Below are 20,223 nucleotides of genomic sequence, written 5' to 3' on the forward strand. Positions count from 1 at the left end.
TCTTTCTCATATCAATCCTTCTTCCTGTCGATCCAGAAAAATGGCGACTCTGTGAATGTAGCAAACATTCGCCGCGATTTTACCGTATTTTTGGACTTTCTGGGACCAACGTTTTGAACAGTAGTGATGAGCTCGACGCGGACTGGTGTGAAAAGGACACGGAGAAGACCTAGGCCCAAATCGGCCACGGTTTCGGCTCCCGTCGCGGGTAGGTCTCCTCGCCTTTGTTGTGCCTTGCTATGCGGGGCCTTGTTGGTTGGGTTGCCGGATCCGCAAGATGCGGCCATTTATTTACGTGCTCTTCCTCTGCTCTTTCCGTTCTCTTTATCTCCCCCTACATCCCCGGCTAGTCAGGGTACCTCCTCTTCAAACTACAGCAGTTATCTGAGAGGTTATAGGGGCTGTGGTCAGTTGGGTTCCATTCGAATTACATGCCTTTGTTTTGCACAAATCGCAGACCTCTGGCCCCACACAGGCTGGCAGCCCGGCCAGGTCTGGTCCCAATATCGCATTACCCGGCGTGTGCTTTGTGTTTTCATGCATGTCTGTACGGCCCTTTCCCCACCAGGGACTCCACTACAAATTCTCCACCAAAAAGGAATTGTATCTAATGTAAAATGTATCGAAAAAGTGCGTCTTTTGAAGTGTTTGATGGACGGTTATGATGCATGCGAAGCTGCGACAACCAAAGGTTGTGCACTACTATGGTTGACAATGGCTGAGTATGCCGACAAGAATTTCTGGGCTGTGTCCACACCTTAATACACGATGCAGGCATACTTTTGTAGCTGTAGGCTGTAGATGCAAAGCCCACGGGTTAAACTGTGCATAGGAAGGCTATACTTATGTGCAATTTATTCAGAGGGTTAAGAATTCCTTAAAATTTTATTGATTACAGAATAGTCACCCATGCCATGCCCTAAAACTCACTTCCTGTTGACCTGGAAGTGACCTAGAAGCAGTGGGAGGAAAAGAGCACCAAGATTCTGTCTCTTGTTTTAGAACATGTAAAGCCTTGGTAACATGGGTGTTGAAATCTAAAACAAAGATAACAAGATATTTCACTTCTTTTGCAATGGTGCGGTTGAAAATAATGATCCGATGGACATAATAATTTGATGCAGTGTAATTTGGGGGGTACTTCAATGCCCAGGGGCCTGCACCTCAATTTGCACCTGGCAGTATTTTACTACGATAATCGCATTACAAGATAGCAGCATCTGCACAAGATCAGTGAACAGTTAGATTCTGCATAGGGTTAGTTGAAATGAGGCATGTGAAAGAATAAATGGTCACGCCTTTTTGCTGTATTCTTTTTCTCTTTGACTTTACATCTGCTTCTCTCGCAGAAAGATAGGATTTCCTTTCTCACATCTGCTTTTATTTTTTGTGTTGAAGTAATGTTTTTCCCTATTATTAGGTTATTCCATCTTAGCATTACTGGAGAAGATGATATTCTGAAAGTGTCTTTAGCCTTCGTGATACGTTAAAAAAAATGTACAGCTGTGACTATTGACTTACATTATAAAAAACATTGATTATTCTAAATCCCTGTGCTCTTGGATATGTAGTCGGCCCCATAGGCTAGGATTAGGGATGTTGATTACAAACACTTTATCATGATGTTCCCTTGTCTCTCTAGGTCCCTCCTCTTCTAGAACATCAGCAACCAGCAGTACTGTAGAAGCCAGTCATCCATACAGGCTGCGCAGGAAAAGTCGAGTGGGACTGGTAAGTAGGCTAAATGTGTTTTATGAATTTATTATTACAAGAATAGAATGTGTGCATAGTTGTATACAATGATATTTGATTGTGCAGTTTACTAACTGAAAAATCTTGTTCATTTTCAAAGTTAGTTTTCCACAATTTCGTCAATTTTCTTTTTAATCTATATTGCATAATAAAGAAGTTGATAGATTTGTGTAATTGCAGAATGTAACGTTTTGAGCAGCTTCATTCTTTTTGTAGCAAATAGAAATCAAATGTAAACCTTAAGGAATGTAGCTGTCAAAATGTATACAGTACCTAAAAACCAAGAAATGATACATTTTCACTGAGTTATGTGTGTATGAGCTTGCTATCTATGTGTGAAGTAAGTGCAGGTAGGGAGGAATAATCCTCAGTTGGTAGTGGTACATGCATGGAATAAAGGAAAAGTTGATTGCATGTAGGCTAGCACTCCCATGCTAACCTAAAGACCAAAGGTGCCCCATGTGTGGCTGTACTGAATATGCATTACAGCTTTATTGTTAAAGATGAGCCCCAGTAGATAATACTGATCCTTCAAAAGGGATCTGAGACAGAGATTTCACACCTAGAACATTGTTATCTCATTAGCAGCAACCTGCTTCCAGCGCCCAGAGCGACCATGACAGTGACGTTGGCCTACCTGTCCGCCAGCCAAAGCGCTCCCGGCTGTCCATTCCAGAACAAGACCATGGTACGTTACTTAGCATGCTCACCACTGGGATCTATGGGGATTTCCATAATCAATTAGGGTTTACATTGAATAAACTATAACACTGATAAATCACAGTGTACAAAATGTATCAGCAATACTTTCTCTTGGTTGGGTGGGAAATTTGTTACAATTCTATACACATTTTGTTGAAGAGAAGAGATTGAGTTTGTTCCTTATATGTGGAGATGTCAGCCAAACAACGTCAGAACTTAACCTTCATTCAAGTATAGGCAGGTGCAGCTGGACATCACTGTTTACATAAGCCCTCTGTAACGAATGAGAATTCCTGGTTACAACCTCATGCATATTGGTACCTTATTTAGGTACCATTCTTTGGGCCGACTCATGGTAAAGTTGATTGTATCTATATACTGTTGGTAGAAAGCACCATCCTAGTATGGCCTTTATTACATGGCAAAGCATCAAAGTACTCGGAGGAAATCGTTAGCAATTATGTGACTAGTATGAAAAATGGACCTATGACAATAGGTTGCAGAATAACTGCTTGAGATCGCAGTTGTCATAATTCTTGGTCCCCCTTCAGTTTTTAATGAAGAGATTGGACTAAAATTGAGACTTATTAGGTCCACTGGGTATACCCCTTGTTAACAAGCAGCTGATGCCAATGGAGGATTCAGTGAAAACTGAGTCAAAGATACTGCTAAGATGAGGAGGTCAATACTAGTGGTTTATTATAAAGGATGGGGGGCTCAAACACAATCAATTTTGGTTTATATCTGGGCTAGTTCATTGTAATGAGATGATTCTAAGGGTTTGTGTTGTGGCCAATCAGGATGCTGCAGCGATTGATCAATTTATCTCCTGAGGATGAAATGATGACACATGAATAGGCATTGTCCTGACTATGCTGTGGCTGGTTGGACCATGAGTCACTGGTAAAGTAAACGTGTGCCGAAGGGATTAGGAGGGGGGATTGGGGATGGGTCACCTGGGAGGGTCAGTGAAGTGGACAGATGTCAGGAGGGGACATTGTCTCTCCAGCCAGCTGCAGACCTCCCGGTGCATGCCCCACTGCTTTGAGCAGTGCTCCAGAACCGAAACGACAAATTTGTCATTGCATTATCCCAGCCACAATGGGTGCTGAGATGGTATGGTGCCTATAGATAAAGGACTGGTAGTCTGGCTCGTTTGCGGTTTCTCCCAATAAGTGAAGGGGTAGAAAGCACATAAATAATGTAAGCTTAAAGGGAAGTTCATCAACCAATACTGGATGGATAAAACATCATACAAGTGCCGCACATAAAGGATTACAGGAGATATTTTTGTTTCCCACGTTGAGATTAATCGATTGTCCTTATGTTGAAAAATTGAATGACTTTTGCAGGAGGGCACTCGTTAAAGTCAACTGCTTAGCATGTTTATCTATTACAGATCTTAATTAAGATAGTTAATTAAGGTTAGATTATTTGCCCTTGAATAAAAGCAAAAACTCGTGAATGCAGTTGCTTGCAATGAAAACTGACCCTTTTCTTGTGTGTGAATATGATTGTATAATGTATATTTTGTAAAAATTGCACGTAATTTCTACAAAGGCAATTTTATTGTAAGCAAATACGCAATGTCTGCAATAGCAATTTTTACCTGTAATTCTGTAAATATCTAATTGAGTCCTACCATATCTCTAGTTTTGTATTACAACAGGTGAAAGGCTGCAGTTCTAAGTTTTACAAACTGAAGTCTCTAATTTTTTGTCGTCAGTCAATGATAAACTACTACGTTCTTTGTATAAGTCTTTTCTAAAGGTTTTGTGGGAAGAAAGTAAATAAAAAGGTATTATTGTTCAGGACCTTTGTTACTGATTTCATGGCTTGAATGCTCTTTGTTGAATATATACCCAATGGCATGTTCTTAAAGACCAGTCGGTTGTATCTAAAAACTGTATGTCTGTCTACTTCCTGCCAAGGCCCCCTAATCAGCTGGCTGCAGGAGGAGGTGCCTGATGAGGTCCTCCTGAAGATCATGAGTTATCTGAAGGAGAAGGACCTGTGTCGAGCCGCGCAGGTCTGCAAGCGCTGGAACACCCTCACCAACGACCCCACAATATGGTGCGTCTCTTTTGAACTCTGTTACAACAGTTTCTGCCTCTTGTCCTGAAAGAAATAGTAATTTTTAGATAGTGTTGTTTCATTAAAGAATTAAAGACCAATAGCGATCAAATTGTCTATTTGTCATGAAATGTCATTGACTCAGTGTACAGAGTTTATGTTTTTAGGGAGTTTGTTTCTGTCTGTGTGTGTTCGTAGTTGTATGAATGTACTATCAATAGAGTGGCATGAAGTGAGTGGGAAGATGACTGAAAAGGTCAGACTTTCTGGAGTGGCAGGAAGATATCAGTTCAGAGTTGGTAGAACTAGACATTAATCATTAACTTGTCTGCAGCTTGTATTTTTGCAGTTATATATTTTCCATATGCTAGTTTTTCATTGTTTCCACCTCTGCTTGGTATCTAATGTTGTTTTGTGAATTTTTTTCAGGAAAAATCTATACACAGCAGTGTTTGAATATACCCAGCCCATGATGCACCCCGAGCATGGAAAATTCTACTTCGTGAAGCCAGAAGAATATAACTGTCCCAACCCATGGAAAGACAGCTTCCGCCAATTGGTAAGGCCCCCTTTTCACTAGATAGCTCTTTCTAAGCAACTGTACAGTGCCAAAAATTAGATTTGTGTAACCCTTGATTTCATAATCAGAATTTGATGCAAATTATTAAAGTATGATTTAAAAGAAAACAAAACGCATTGTTTGCAGAATTGTTCTTCCTCTATGAACTTTGTTGAACGACTTGTTAAATCCCTGGTTGCTTAGTGGTTGCAGCCACGGGTAGAAAAAGGCATATAGACCAACAACTATCATTTAGTGTTGTAGGTATTACATTGTTTCCGTCAGGTACTTTTACAGCGATTACATGTTAATTGTTCTGTTCTGTGTTTTACACAGTACAAAGGTGTCCATGTAAAACCTGGTTATGCAGAACACTATCACAACAACGCTGACCGGTACAAGGGCAGAGAACACATGTTGGTGAGTGGTACAACACACAGTCCTTCTATTATATATATACTATCGTATGCTAGGAGGACATGTAATTCTCTTTATATGTAAAATTGTCAAAAAGTATCAATTCATGCTTCAATATAACACAGAAAAATTAGTTTCTTGTAGTCATTTTAGAAAAGTTAAAGCATTGCACCCAGAAAAAGCCAGCAAATGAATATTGTTGCCTTTCATGATTTCTAATATTCATGTTAATATCCTTAGTGTCAGTGGGTTTTTGGTACTTAACCTTCTCCTTGCTGCCTAACTCTGTAACCAATAGGAAATTGGGTGCCAAACGGCTACTTCAGAGTGCTAAAGGTTGAAGCAGCTCTATGTTGTATGACTCAGTGGAGATGTTTTCCCCTGCAGTATTATGACACCATTGAGGATGCGATGGGAGGAGTGAATGAATGCCACCATGAAGGCCTCATCTTCGTTCACTCAGGGATCTACCAGGACGAGTGGATCTATGTGGAATCTCCCGTCACCATCATCGGGGCAGGTCAGTGGAGAAAAATTCCTTCAAAACTGTAAAATGTCATTGCAGCAGCGACACCTAGCTGCAGTGGGAAGTAGAGCAAGTCAGTACTGCCATGAGGAAGGTGACAGACGGTCACCAAAACGTCAACTGTTACAACTTTAGATATGAACTTTGTTATTCAGTCATGTACCAACCAGATGAAATATTCATGGATAGAGAACATCTTTAGACAAAAGTTGAAAGTGTTAATGGTTTGGAGATGGTAGAAAATGAAGTATTCATCTTTAATCATCAAGTTAAAACAAGAGTGCGTGCAGCAATTTCACCTAGTCTTTCTTTCGACAGTTGGTGACCTTCTTTAAATTGAACAGGTTCTCTTATGTCAAATCCCTTTCCTGTAGATTTTGATGTGTAGAAAAATGATGAAAGGATGATTGCTCATGTGAACATGGTCTTTTTCCCACAGCTCCAGGAAAAGTGGCTGAACATGTGGTGATAGAGAACACCAGAGACTCCAGTATTGTGTTCATGGAGGGGTGCGAGGATGCTTTTGTAGGATTCATGACAATCAGAGTGAGTACTTGATTGTTTGTTTCCGTTAAAGAATCAGTATTCTTTTAGTTGAAACGTTGCGCACATGTATTCATGTTCCATTGGAGATGTTCACAGCTAAAATCCACTATTGCTGGACAGATATACAGTTTATTTGCCCTACTTGTTACCTGCATTAAAATAGAGGTATTGTTTTTCGTTTGTATGTCTCAGTGTGTGCTCAAGTTTGTACATACCGGAGCTGGTCTAATGTTGGCCCCGATAGCAGAAAATGGCATAACTGGAGAATGTCAGGATGGGTATGCTGGTTTGGTCTGGGTCCATAGTTGGTGCTGCAGGCTTGGCCCGTGTACAAAGTCCTGCAGGAAGGCAGGAAAATGCACAGACAGAATTTGCGAAAAATTCATGACAATAATGACTAAAACAATAAGAACTTAATACTTCACAAGGGTATGAGATCTTTGATTTCTTGGTTTATTTTTGTTGTTCTTCCCTTATTAGTTTTCCCCAGAGGACTCCTCAGCCACCCACCACCACGCACACCACGCCGTGGAAATCAACACCAACTGCCGACCTATCATCAGCAACTGTATCATCCGCAGCTCTTCCACAGGTGGGTGGAGCACTCTTTATTTCATACAGAAATAAAACTGTTCGCCAACTAATAAGTTGCACTACCAGAATTCTTTTAACTAAATCTCCCATTCTTCTTCAGCGATCTAACACAATTCCTCAGGATACGAATTTTATAGTAGATTGAAAACCTATATACATGAGTAAATGTCGATTCAAGTACAGTTCATGTACATTGATGTTGCAGTATTTTAGACCTTTACTTACTGTAAATGATGTTTGCAGAACTGTACAGGTACTGGGCACCAGTACACATCCCTAATTGCAAGTAGCTTCTTTGAAACAACATCATGTTTATTAGCCCAATCCTAGCTATAATACTTGTGTAATATTTGGCACGAGAAGACTACATGCCAACAGAAGCCATTGGCTGGATGTTTGAGTTAATTGAGTTTTGTGCGTCTGTCCATGACAGTTGGGTCAGCGGTGTGTGTGACTGGAAGCGGCGCCCAGCCCACCATCCGCAACTGTAACATCAGCGACTGTGAGAACGTTGGACTGTACGTCACAGATCACGCACAGGTCAGGACCAGTCTGTACTCTTCACTTTGATGATCAAGTGACTCAATATTTTGTAAAGGTTTATTCTAGCACTGTACGTGATGCTAATAGCTTTTAAACTAGTTTCATAAGTTGTCACATGTTGTTGGTAAAATGTAACATTCTTGGAGACTAGTCTTGAAATTTGACATATCTGTGCATGTCATCTAAAGTAACAGAAGATAACTGTAAATGCAGAAATGTTTGCGGGGATTTAATTTCGTGGTAGGGAGAAAATGGAATGTTCACGGTGGTTTTGAGTTCACGTCTAAAACTATAGTAGCGCTACAGTCACACAATGGAACGGCTATTCACGGTGGTTTCGAGTGTGCAGTAAAGAGTTCACCACGAAAAACGCAAACATAAAACCACTGCGAACATTTGTGCATTTACAGTACATAAAAGGATTGTTTTTGTGAAAATCTGACATATCTTGGTGTTGCATCCAGGGCTTTGTTGAAGACTGTGAGATCAGTGGGAATGCGCTGGCTGGGATCTGGGTGAAGAACTACGCCAACCCGATCATGAGACGCAACCACATCCACCACGGCCGCGACGTCGGTGTCTTCACATTCGAGAAGGGGATGGTAAGTTTAGCACGAATGGAATTCCTTAGTGTTGGGAAAGGCACTTTGCGCAAATTTCCTTCTGTGGTCCACTCATGTAAAAATGAGTCCTCTCAGATTGGACATTAAATGAAGGTGTCGTATTTTAATAGAGCCACACCTCGAACATGTTAAAGATCCCAACACACTTATAGATAAAAGTAGGGGTCCATCTAGATATTAGTTTTTTTGAACCCTACAGTCCGGTCTTCAGGTTGACATCTTGAAAACCATCCCTCCACAACTGTTAATTTCAAAAGATATTGAAATGATGAATACTGTTTTGATCAACACTCATTGTATGAGATTTTTAAAAGATTCTTGATGTATGAAAATGTTTAATTCCTTGGATTTTATATAGGTCTTGGTCAGTCTTTTTCATTGATGTAATGCTGTTTTGCTCTTAATGTATTCTGTTAAAAGTCAAACCAATTCAGTACAGTTTAAGGTTGTTGTTGCAGTTACATGCTCCTCCTTTCTTCCCACCAGGGATATTTTGAGCAGTGTAACATCCACCACAACAGGATTGCAGGGTTTGAGGTGAAGGCTGGTGCTAACCCCACCGTGGTGAACTGTGAGATCCACCATGGCCAGACCGGTGGCATCTACGTCCACGAGAAGGGGCGCGGACAGTTCATCGACAACAAAATCCACTCCAACCAGTTCGCGGGGATCTGGGTAACGTCACATAGCGATCCAACCATTAGGTAAGACATGAGACACAATGCAGACATTTCTCATTGGTTGTTTAAGAGAAATACCTGGTGCAGTATTCCTGTGAATCACTAGGTGGTGCACACATCCAAAGTTGTAGAGACAGAAACAACCATTTGTATTATAGTGGAAGCAACTATGGCAATGGGCACTTTGTTATCATTTCTTTCACATTACCAGGACTGTTTTATGTCACATGTTGAAGTCCTGGCCATCCTGTACACACATGACAATCTGCATAGTAACCTTTCAATGCTAACAGCGGTTGCTATAACTGCTGTATGGAAGCACTTTAGTTTAAAGATGTTGTTTACAGAAAGTAGTGATGATGTTCTTTTTGATATAAATGAAGTAAGGTAGAAAAAAGACCCTCTGTACTCAGAATTAGCCATTGACCTTTATAACATTTGGGTTACAGGGGCAATTCCATCTTCAATGGCAGACAGGGCGGAGTGTACATCTTTGGTGATGGCAGAGGGCTTATAGAAGAAAATGACATCTACGGTAAGGGCATATTCTTCATCATGGCCTTCTGAATGCATAGAGAAGGCACTTGCAATATTGACAAAGAAATCACATAATCTCTCCTGTGATAACATAGGTAGTGGTTATTGAAAGATTTCTTGAACGATATCCTTGAAAAGATAATTCAAGATTGATGGCATGCACATGTAAGATTGTGCCTGACGGCTGATGAGAAAGCAGTAAATGAGAACATCCATGTTTATTCTACAGGTAACCAGCTAGCGGGTATCCAGATCAGAACCAACAGTAATCCCATCGTAAGACGAAACCGCATCCATGACGGACAACACGGAGGCATCTATGTGGTAAGTACTATGCCTTCCTCCTTTGAGACCCAACGTACACTGAATGCTTGTTGGTTTGATGCTTGTTGTATGCACATATACAGCATAGGATGAAGTGAATACAGTGCAACATGGTAGTCTTTATCATCAAATTTCTGCTCTTAAGCCACAATACAAAAGTTATGCAAGCAACTGGATAGTTTTGTTAACCGTCAGATGTTTCAGACACTATCTTTCATCAGCGACAGCCACTGCAAAAGATAGTGGATGCCATCTGAAACGTCCGACCAGATGCTGTCTGAAACGGCTATCCATTAACAGAATCCATCTATTTGTATTGTGTATTTCATTATCTGGATGTCTAACCTTCATCAACGGTTGAATTTCTGACAGCACGAAAAAGGCCAGGGCATCATAGAGGAGAATGAAGTACACAGCAACACACTGGCGGGTGTGTGGGTGACTACAGGCAGCACCCCAGTCCTCAGGAAGAACAGGATCCACAGTGGGAAGCAGGTACAATCCGTTCTCACCATACCTCAGATGTTGTGGTTGTTTTTTTCTGCTTCTTTTAGAACACCATTGTTAGTGTGTATGTATTTATTTTTGTTGTGTTATGTTCCCTGAAGGTTGGTGTGTACTTCTACGATAACGGCCATGGAACTCTAGAGGAGAACGATATCTACAACCACATGTACTCTGGTGTGCAAATAAGGTGAGTAGGGCTTGTGTTCGTGGACTAATCTATTATTGTCCTAAAACTGCTACATATACATGTAAATGCATCAACACCAAATAGTATGTATATGGTGCCGAACATGCTGAAATTTTGAGCATTGAAATCCATATACATGTATGATCTATTTAGCTGATCAGGTGTGGAAGGTTTAGAACCAACATATTTGTGAAATTAAACCCAGATCTCATTTTTCGCCATGAATGCCATGTCTTGCTTCATGCTCAACTCCCTAACATTGCCATTACAGAACAGGCAGCAATCCACTCATCAAAAAGAACAAGATCTGGGGAGGCCAGAATGGTGGGATTCTGGTGTACAACAGTGGTAAGTGGCAGACGATACATCTATCTAATGTTGCATTTGTGTTTTTGAGGTCTGAAAACCTGTATTTTATAACGGCATGTATTAATGGGAAAGTAGGATTTGTGTACTTCACTGATGTTGTTGTTGTTGTTGTTGTTGTAGGCCTAGGCATTCTGGAGGAGAACGAGATCTTTGACAACGCCATGGCAGGGATCTGGATCAAGACGGACAGCAACCCCACCCTCCGCCGCAACAAGATCCATGATGGACGGGACGGCGGGATCTGCATATTCAATGGAGGGAGAGGTCAGGATAACTATAATAAACATGCTCAGTTGGAAGACAGCAGACTCAGCTCTTGATGACTGTAGCTTAATCCACCTTTGCCAAAAGATTATGTTTTGGGGTTCCATTTCTTTGTGTGGTTGTGGGTTTGTGGACAAAATTTTGTAGGTGGTTAGGGGTCGGGAAAACGAAGGTCAAGGTCAATAAAATGCTGTACTTCGTCAGTGGCAGGAAAATAAAAAGTTTAAACAGAGGAAATATGTAGCCCTAATGGAGATTATTAAACATGAATGATACAAATGATGGCATCATTATCTCCATGAAAAATGGAGATATAGTTTTGGGCGTGTCTGTTTGTGTTTCCGCACCACTCCAGTCAGCATAACTCAAGAGCCTCTTGTTAGCATTGTAATGAGACAAAATTACTTGGCAAGGGTATGAGGTCGTTTGTTCAACATAGGTCTCAATTACAATATCTCTTTTCTGAGGGATAGGCTCTGCCTTCTGTATTGCAGATTTTGGTACTAACAATATTGTCCGTTCCCTGTTCCAGGTGTACTGGAGGAAAACGACATCTTCCGTAATGCCCAGGCTGGTATTCTCATCAGCACCAACAGCCACCCAACCCTCAGGAAGAACCGAATCTTCGACGGCTTCGCTGCCGGCGTCGAGATCACCAACAACGCCAGCGCCACGTTAGAACACAACCAGATCTTCAACAACAAGTTTGCGGGGCTGTGTCTTGCCACTGGGGTCAAGCCTGTCATGAAAGGTACTATAAATCGTGAAATCTTCACCATGGTACTTTAATTGTTCTACACAAGGTAACAGTTACTCAAGCAACTGGATAGATTTTGGAAACGGTCAGACGTTTCAGACAGCATCTGCTGTCTTTCGTCAGTGACATTCACTGAGGAAGCTGTCTGAAACATCTGACCGGTTGCAAATCTTATCCAGTTGCTTGAGTAACTGTTACCTTGCATACCTTATTACCTGGATGTCTAACCTTCATCAACGTATTGTTGTTATACATTGATGCTTGGTAAAGTCAGTTTCAACATGTTCTACACAATTCATCACAAAGAAGTATTGTTTGGCAATAATAGGAGCCTTTCCAGGGATGTGGCTATCAGTAAACCTTTCTCTCATTGACAAGTTGTACTGTCTGCCTTTTCAGATAACCACATATTCGACAACAAAGATGCCATTGCCAAGGCGGTCGCTCGTGGCCAGTGTCTCTACAAGATCTCTTCCTACACATCATATCCCATGCATGACTTCTATAGGTCAGTATATACACATGAGGTGTAGTTCCAGTTCACGTCTAGCATAAGACCTGTGGCTCTCAATAGTTGCTGTGCTGAATGGTACCCTTTAGCTTGCTTTTTGGATGTAGAGTTTTCAAACAGTTTATAAAAACATTGCTGAGAGTTACATTTATGTCGATGATTTAGACCTAGAATATTGCAAAAGAAACTACTGTAAATCTTGAAACTTTATGTGGTTTTTGCTGTTCTTGCGGTTACCTTCTGTCACGAATTTATGACGCCACAAATATGTCTCTCTTGTATGATTACTGTACTGCTGAATTGTTTCAACCAAGAATTTAAACTCAGTGAAAACCTCCATTTTTCTGCTACTGTGAGATAAACCATGAAAGTAAATAAATTAACAGTATGTAGGGAACTGTTTGTTTAAGGTTTTGATAGTTTTGCTTATTGTTTTTTCACCATTTGTTGACAGCAGTCTTGTGTCCTACTCCCTACAGGTGCTCTACATGTAACACGACAGAACGTAACGCCATCTGTGTGAACTGCATCCGGAAGTGTCACCGTGGACACCAGGTGGAGTTCATCAGACACGACAGGTGGGTGGACGTGTACGCACTCTTTGTCGGGCTGCTACTACAGCTTTATGTCTGCTTTTGTTGCGGATCTTTCTTTGTGCATGTACGTTCAATCCTTGATCATACATATGTTGTTTGTATGTAAAACAGTGCCTTGTGTATTCTGCATGATACCTTTTGTGCTGAATTAGTTGTCACTGCTTGATGTACAGACTTAAAATAATTAGAACTATTTTTGTATTGCAAGGGCTCTTAAGTTAAAATTGGCAATAGTTGTCATTTATTTTAGCTCTTGTTCTTTATCTTATTTGTTTACAGCTTTTTATGTTGTATTGGGAAGTGAATTGTTGAAAAGCTGTTGCATTCATGTCTTGTGATGTTGTGCTGCATGATTTACTTCAGCTTTAACCTGTCTGCATTGTTTGTTTGTTTGTTTGTTAGGATTGTGTTCTGATATGTTTTGTATTTGGTTAGTAGGTAGGATGCATGCTGGCTGATGAGCATGGGGCCAGGGTGTGTGAGCAGTGGCAGTGTGCTAGTCTGTCCTTTTGACATCCGTCAGACAGCTTTTCAATTAAAGTGGTGTGAATTGCCTGTAGTGCGTTGGCAATTGTTGCTCTTGTCTAAATCGTTGACTAACTCATTACGAAAAATCAAGTTGTAATACTTCCCTTAATTCAGATTCTAGTTTGTGGCCACTAAAGTTTTAGTTATTATAAATTTTCTTCCTCTATCTCTGAAATAGATTGTGTGAAAGGAAAAACAACAAAGAAGTGAGACTCGCTGTTTGGATAGACATGCCCTGCTTTCGATTAATGGTTCATTTTCTTTTGCCCAGACTTGAATCAGCTTAGTGAAAGCACCTTTTCCCCTCGACAGGTTCTTCTGCGACTGTGGTGCTGGGACACTGTCCAATACTTGCACATTAGCGGGGGAGCCGACACGCGACACAGACACTCCGTACGACTCAGCCCAGCCGCAGGAGTCCAACACCCTCAATGTCAACTAATCCGTTTCACCTCGTGTCGTTTTTGCATCAGATTCTTCTGCGACTGCGGGGCGGGGACCCTCTCGAACTCCTGCACGTTTGCAGGGGAGCCGACCCGCAACACGGACTCCGTGTACAACTCCGCCCAGCCCGAGGAATCGGACACTGCTTAACTAGCTCCCTCTTGTGGACAAGAGACTAATAACACCATTTTACCCCGAATGAGGCACCCTTCTCTGGATGGACCATGGCTATAATGGTTGTCCCTTACCCTGCAGTGTTGTATACAGGACAACAAGAGAACTTTGTACAGTTTATGATGATTTTTTGTAGTCATCCTGCAATATTGTGGTAGTTGTCTGCTCCACGTGGGATGTTACCCACCAGATATCTTGTGGTAGATCCATCTTTGAATTCTTTGGAAAAAAATGTGCTAGTGTTAAAGAGGGACAAAGATAGAAAGACCACCAAGAAGCAGCAACTCAAAGATGCCTCTGCCAAGATCTTTCACACCAGAGGGAGGAAGGATGGCTATTCCATCAACTTCACATGTTGCCAACTTTTCCAATGTATCCGTAAAGTTGTTGCATGTAAAAAAGAAATTGATTACAGGCTGGTATCCAGACTTTCCATTGCTGTAAACCTGTCCATCAAAGTTCTGTCAAGGAAAACTTCTTTTTTTGCCTTTGCCTAAGACAAACCATTCCTCCTAGAAGCGGAATAACTCTCGTAATTGGTTCTTTATTTTGCATATTGTATAATTTCACTTGAGTGTTTTGAGATCTTTTAATTTGTATTTTATGTTTTTTCTTTTATGATTTTTTCTTATGTTAGCTTCAGCCAAATGGTAGTTTATTTTGATGTAACTGCATTAAATGGCGGCAACCCCTGATTTATAAAAGTTCTTTGCCACCGTGTTGCCAAACTGAGTTCATGTTTAGCCATGTCATTGTTGCTACATGCTGATTTTTTTGTGTCATGAATTCTGGACAGCCCGGTAGATTTTCCTCTGCACTAAAGTCACTGCTGCAAGCAGGCTTAGTGATCACTAACCTCAGCTGTCGCGCTCTTTTTAACCTAATTTATCAGCACATTGCTGGTTTTGTATATTAGGCAATAAGCATTTGTATGAAAGCAGATTTAATTTATTAGTGTGGTAGGCTTACGGTGACTCTGCTTTGGACCAATGGTGCCTGTACCCTCACTACTCTTGCTGTTTTGTTGTCTGTGGTCATACATATTAACCAAAGCATGTGACGTCATTGTACATTGTAATTATGGTGATATCCATAGTAATTATTGTATACCTCACGGTAGGACGTAGTGTCAGCAGTGACTTGCAGGTAGACATGAATATTCAGAGAAAATTTCTGATAAAGTGTCTAGGAATGTTGCACCCCATGTACCTAAAGCAGTAGCCATTAAATAGCCTCATGTAATTTCCTATAGTGCTGTGTGTGTGTCTTCTCTTGAACATCACATACCTGGTATGTCGTTATTTGCTTACACATTCTATTAGTTTTCTTCAAATAGTCCTAGAATCGTCAGTGTCAAGTTTGAATATATATCCCTGCCTATATCCTGCACAATACTGTTGTATGTATTCCCACTAAACGTCCACAAGCCATGAGACAAGGTATTCCATATTGGACTTAGTACACATCTCAATATCTATACTCAATGTTTTACTGATAAGAAAAATTAAAGGCTTTAGCCCTTCACAACAGCATAGTGTGTCCAACACCATATCATAGAAGTATTTCATAACATGAAACTTGAACTCTTTTCCAAAATTGTCACATCTGTATTCTAAACTGCTTTGCAGGGCTCATTGTACTATTTAACACTAGAAAAAAATGTAAGTTCACAGCTGCCTGAATGATCCTTATCTTCCAGCCATACACATTACATATGTATGTATTAGTCTTGCAACAAAGGAAGGCTAGAATAGCTTTTCCAAGAATATGAGGCAGAAACTGCTAAGTGACACTTAATCTAGACAGGATTTGAACCTGAAGACACTGTGTACTAAAAGCACCAGACAGGAAAATGGGTCTTACAAATAATGATCACAATCTCCTGTACATAAGTTAACAGGAGAGGAGTTATAAGTGGAGAAACTAATATAAACTGATAAACAGCCACTGCATATTCTGTCTGCAACAATGAAACACACTGAAGACTAGTCTTCAAGCAGATGTGAGGATCCAGCTCATTCTCAAGGCAAACAAATCGTAAAAAAACAAACAGAATACATTGTAGAAAAGAGTGCCGAACGTGTATATATTTATGGCTTCCGGTCAGTATTGACCATGGTAAAATCCTAATTCACAACAGCCCTACAGCATCGACTATGGCTAAACAGCCCTATACGAGAATGGCAGTCTCTACCACAAAAATCACATCTGTAAACTGACTCAGTTCTGTTGCAAAGCCGAATGTGTAAAATATGTAGAATGAGTCAGATTCTTACATCTAGGAAATCATGAGGTGAACACTCAAGGCCGCCACCACTGTGGAGTGTGACAACATTCTGGGAAGGGAGAGCAGCCTTTGTTGTAACACGGCTCAGCATCTGGGCTCGAATGGCCAGCAATTTGACTCTCCCCCCACACCACATTCTTCTCAAATTCCACTTTCTTAGAGTCGATAGTTTTCAGTAGCTGCTGGTATTCTGACATGTTCCCCAAGTTGAACTGTTCTGAAGGGTCGTTGTTGAGGTTGAAGAGAAGCGGGGGGTCGTGTCTGGTCCGCTGTGCGGACGGCCGACAGTCCAGGTCGTGGTTGTTTGGATTGGAGTTGACCTGACCTTGGGTGTAGTAGTGTGCCTTGTACTGCTTGTACCGCACTGCGTACAAACCATACTTAGGGTCTGGAGAGGTGGGGTAGTAGAAAAACATGTCCCTGGAACTCTGTAGGTATAAAAACAAATTGTTTCTCAAGCTGTAGAGCATCACATCAGTTATCAGAGCCACTTATTCTGTCATTCCTATAGACCAGCTTAGGCACAGTTGATAATAGTACATTGAAAATTACAGGAAGCAACCTCGTTTGTGTATCTTCAATGTATGGACATTTACATCATCTGCTTTACTACCAGACTCAACAGCCTTACTGCAACAGTTGATTCTGGTGTAGCAGGCCAGAGTATACCCCTGGCCAGAAATATACAGTACCTGGGTATATTCTGACCTGTTGCGCCTGTATGACTGCCACAGTCATGAACCTACATTTTTATTCTGCAGGATGGGCATCATGTCCACTCCATCCAGAGTGACCCCACTGGGAACTGATACCCCAGCTAGCTTGGCTAAGGTAGGAAACAGGTCCAGTGTGCTGGCTAGCTCTGTTGTCCTGCTGAGTGGAGGTATAACTCCTGGCCAGCGGGCGATGGCAGGGACGCGCTGCCCCCCCTCATATGTGGTGCCTTTCCCGCACTTCAGGAGACCTGCATTGCCTCCTCGCTGTTCGTTCCTCAAGCTCGGACTGGATGGAATCATAAAGATCATACTGTGGGAACTAAGAGACAACAACACAAACACAACTGCCCGTGATGGATGCTGGAAAAGAACTGACTTAATTCAAAGGAGAGAACAGGATCGGCCGTTCAATGTTTGAACGGCTAGTTCCATTCGGAATAACGGCTACATGCTATGGCATCCTACTACGTATACAGAGAGACAAACGGGAACAAGTATTTGTTACGTCAGAACCTACCCATTGTCAGATGTGAAGAACACTAGTGTGTTACCCTGCACCATAGCCTGTTGTAGAGTACTCAGTACTTCTCCTACAGCCCAGTCCAGCTCCAACAGGGCATCTCCAAACTTACCTCTGGATGTAACAAACAGAAAATGGATATTGAAAGGCAGTCATGGATGAAGGGCCCTTCAAAATACCTTACTGACAATGTTGCACCTTACACCATTTATTTGCAACCACATAACAGATAACAAGACAACAGTTTTAATGCTGATATTACAAATGTTCAATTCCTCATTGTCATCACAAAGTCCACGAGTGCTGAGAGTACTATCACAAATTCTTTGAGAATGAATGCATCTGCTAGTCACAATAAACTGTCCAGTTGTTAGATTATGCCTTGGTTTTCAAACGGTACTACAGTACCTTGCTGAAGTGTTGGTAAACTCCACCCCAGCAAACTGAGGATGGTGGGTGTGCTGGAAGGCCATGTACAGAAAGAATGGGTTCCCCTTGTCAGCACTGTTCTGTATAAACTTGCTGGCCTGTTTTACGTATTGTGACGACAGGGTCAGTAAGTCAGCGGGCTGCTCCACGATCCGGTCATTCTCATAGACTGGACAGCCTGTCCACTGTGAGTCGCAATTGTCGTTCAGACCACATGGGACCTTTGGCCAGAAGCAGACGGGGCACGGACACATGTCGTGGGAGTAGGGAACGCCGTAGTAGTAGTCAAACCCGTGGTTGGTTGGGAGGTAGGTCTGGTTCACACCAACACCCAGGTGCCATTTACCTATTGTGATGTAAACATCATCAACATTTAAAAAAAAAAAGAGAACAACACAAAGTTTAACATAGAAATCAAGATCCAATTTCAAGTATGTATCAAGGAATTGAATGCTTTAGTACCAATGATAGCCGTGTCGTATCCCTGGGTCTTCAGTACTTCTGCGATGGTTGTTTCATTCAGAGGCAGACCACCAGTAGAGTCAGCCCAAAACACACCGGGCCACACCCCTGATCGAACCTGGTACCTTCCAGTTAAAAGGGCTGCTCTGTTTAAATAGGAAAACAGGAAAAAAACACTGATTCAAACACAACTATTCAGCACATGAGGTCATTACCCATAACCATATTAAACTTAAAATAACTGTTAAAACATTGAAAAAACGATAAAGATTCAAGGTGGGACAAAGCCAGATCACAAGAAGTCTGTCAGCTGGCCAACAAGGGTAACATCCCTGAACTACCCTCCAGTCCTTACCTGGACGGACTACAGACAGGTGAGCTCCAGTCCTTACCTGGACGGACTACAGACAGGTGGGCTCCAGTCCTTACCTGGACGGACTACAGACAGGTTGAGTTCCAGTCCTTACCTGGACGGACTACAGACAGGTGAGCTCCAGTCCTTCTAACCTGGACGGACTACAGACAGGTGAGCTCCAGTCCTTACCTGGACGGACTACAGACAGGTGAGCTCCAGTCCTTACCTGGACGGACTACAGACAGGTGAGCTCCAGTCCTTACCTGGATGGACTACAGACAGGTGAGCTCCAGTCCTTACCTGGACGGACTACAGACAGGTGAGCTCCAGTCCTTACCTGGATGGACTACAGACAGGTGAGCTCCAGTCCTTACCTGGACGGACTACAGACAGGTGAGCTGCTGTAGAACTGTGTGAATAACATCCCCTCCCGTGCCATCCCCTCCAGGTGCGGTGCTGAGGAGGTTGGGTGGCCGTACATGGGTAGGTCTCCATACCTACACACAGTAAGACCACGCATCACTGGTTTGTTTTAGAGACAGCTTATAAATTGTAACGTATTGCTGTTCCCTTTGCTGCTTTATCATTGAACCACCATAATTTTTGTCCTGCCCTGAACGTAATCATCGGTAATGTTAACACTATTACGTACAGACAGAAAACACGGTTATGATGGAAATAGTTTTCATACATGCCTGTACTATTTACATGTAGTTCGTTATGGCATGGTCTTTGTTGTGGTAAAGTTGAATCGTAGAATGAAGATGAACGTACCCCAGATCATCTGCAAAGAGCACGACGATATTTGGCTTCTTCTGCATCTGACTTCCTGTAAGATGTATGACTATGAACCAAACAAGCAGCACCAGTTTGCTGTGAACGGGAGAAAGGTTTCCTTTATTTCCTGTGGCAGCCATGTTTGTTGTCGTCTGCTGAGGTCAGTGACCCGCAGAGACCAACCCCGGACTATCCCACTGGATTCAGCAGGGGGGCTCGATTTGTACCCTTTCAGGAGCGACACATGCGGACCTTACTAGAACGACAGACAGGTCGTATTTACATGCTGGGTTTTCTGTACTGTGAAAGGAAGCTGCCAGGACTGAACGAAATTCACTAGACTGATTAAACTTTTTATCTCCATGAAAAATGAGATATAGTTTTGGGCGTGTCTGTCTGTGTGTATGTGTGAATGTGTGTATGTTTGTGTTTCCGGACTACTGTAGTCAGCATAACTCAAGAAC

General features: G+C 41.9%; 2 protein-coding genes across 3 annotated transcripts; one reads left to right on the forward strand and one right to left on the reverse strand.

Moving 5' to 3' along the window:
- LOC136432585 (F-box only protein 11-like) lies at nucleotides 1-15,464 on the forward strand. 2 transcript variants are annotated; one of them, XM_066423978.1, is made up of 22 exons: nucleotides 1-208; nucleotides 1,643-1,731; nucleotides 2,338-2,440; nucleotides 4,386-4,527; nucleotides 4,957-5,086; nucleotides 5,423-5,506; nucleotides 5,891-6,023; nucleotides 6,469-6,575; nucleotides 7,056-7,167; nucleotides 7,603-7,709; nucleotides 8,177-8,314; nucleotides 8,822-9,039; nucleotides 9,465-9,550; nucleotides 9,782-9,876; nucleotides 10,249-10,371; nucleotides 10,485-10,570; nucleotides 10,842-10,918; nucleotides 11,060-11,203; nucleotides 11,736-11,954; nucleotides 12,360-12,468; nucleotides 12,951-13,049; nucleotides 14,069-15,464. In XM_066423978.1, the coding sequence occupies exons 1-22, from the start codon at nucleotides 127-129 to the stop codon at nucleotides 14,187-14,189; spliced, it is 2,604 nt and encodes an 867-aa protein (XP_066280075.1). In that variant the 5' UTR covers nucleotides 1-126; the 3' UTR covers nucleotides 14,190-15,464. The 2 variants fall into 2 exon arrangements, with proteins under 2 accessions (XP_066280075.1, XP_066280076.1); XM_066423979.1 differs by having other exon boundaries at nucleotides 2,341-2,440.
- A 42-nt stretch (nucleotides 15,465-15,506) lies between these two features.
- Nucleotides 15,507-19,951, reverse strand: LOC136432587 (arylsulfatase A-like). Its single transcript, XM_066423982.1, has 7 exons — nucleotides 19,757-19,951; nucleotides 19,357-19,479; nucleotides 18,628-18,773; nucleotides 18,145-18,511; nucleotides 17,734-17,850; nucleotides 17,247-17,502; nucleotides 15,507-16,928 (listed from the first exon to the last, which is right to left on the reverse strand). Exons 1-7 carry the CDS (start codon nucleotides 19,897-19,899, stop codon nucleotides 16,515-16,517), a joined length of 1,566 nt encoding a protein of 521 aa, XP_066280079.1. The 5' UTR covers nucleotides 19,900-19,951; the 3' UTR covers nucleotides 15,507-16,514.
- Nucleotides 19,952-20,223: the final 272 nt, after the last annotated feature.

This window comes from Branchiostoma lanceolatum, chromosome 4 (assembly GCF_035083965.1).
Source record: "Branchiostoma lanceolatum isolate klBraLanc5 chromosome 4, klBraLanc5.hap2, whole genome shotgun sequence".
Classification (NCBI taxonomy): Eukaryota; Metazoa; Chordata; class Leptocardii; order Amphioxiformes; family Branchiostomatidae; genus Branchiostoma; species Branchiostoma lanceolatum.

Excerpts from the sequence above, each read along its gene's own strand:
- LOC136432585 (XM_066423978.1), top strand. The coding sequence starts at position 127 with ATGAGCTCGACGCGGACTGGTGTGAAAAGGACACGGAGAAGACCTAGG. Across the intron at positions 8,315-8,821 it reads TCACATTCGAGAAGGGGATG|GGATATTTTGAGCAGTGTAA; the intron begins GTAAGTTTAGCA and ends TCTTCCCACCAG. Across the intron at positions 9,040-9,464 it reads CATAGCGATCCAACCATTAG|GGGCAATTCCATCTTCAATG; the intron begins GTAAGACATGAG and ends TTTGGGTTACAG.
- LOC136432587 (XM_066423982.1), bottom strand. The coding sequence starts at position 19,899 with ATGGCTGCCACAGGAAATAAAGGAAACCTTTCTCCCGTTCACAGCAAA. Across the intron at positions 17,851-18,144 it reads TTTACCAACACTTCAGCAAG|AGGTAAGTTTGGAGATGCCC; the intron begins GTACTGTAGTAC and ends TGTTACATCCAG. Across the intron at positions 16,929-17,246 it reads CCATCCTGCAGAATAAAAAT|AGTTCCAGGGACATGTTTTT; the intron begins GTAGGTTCATGA and ends TTATACCTACAG.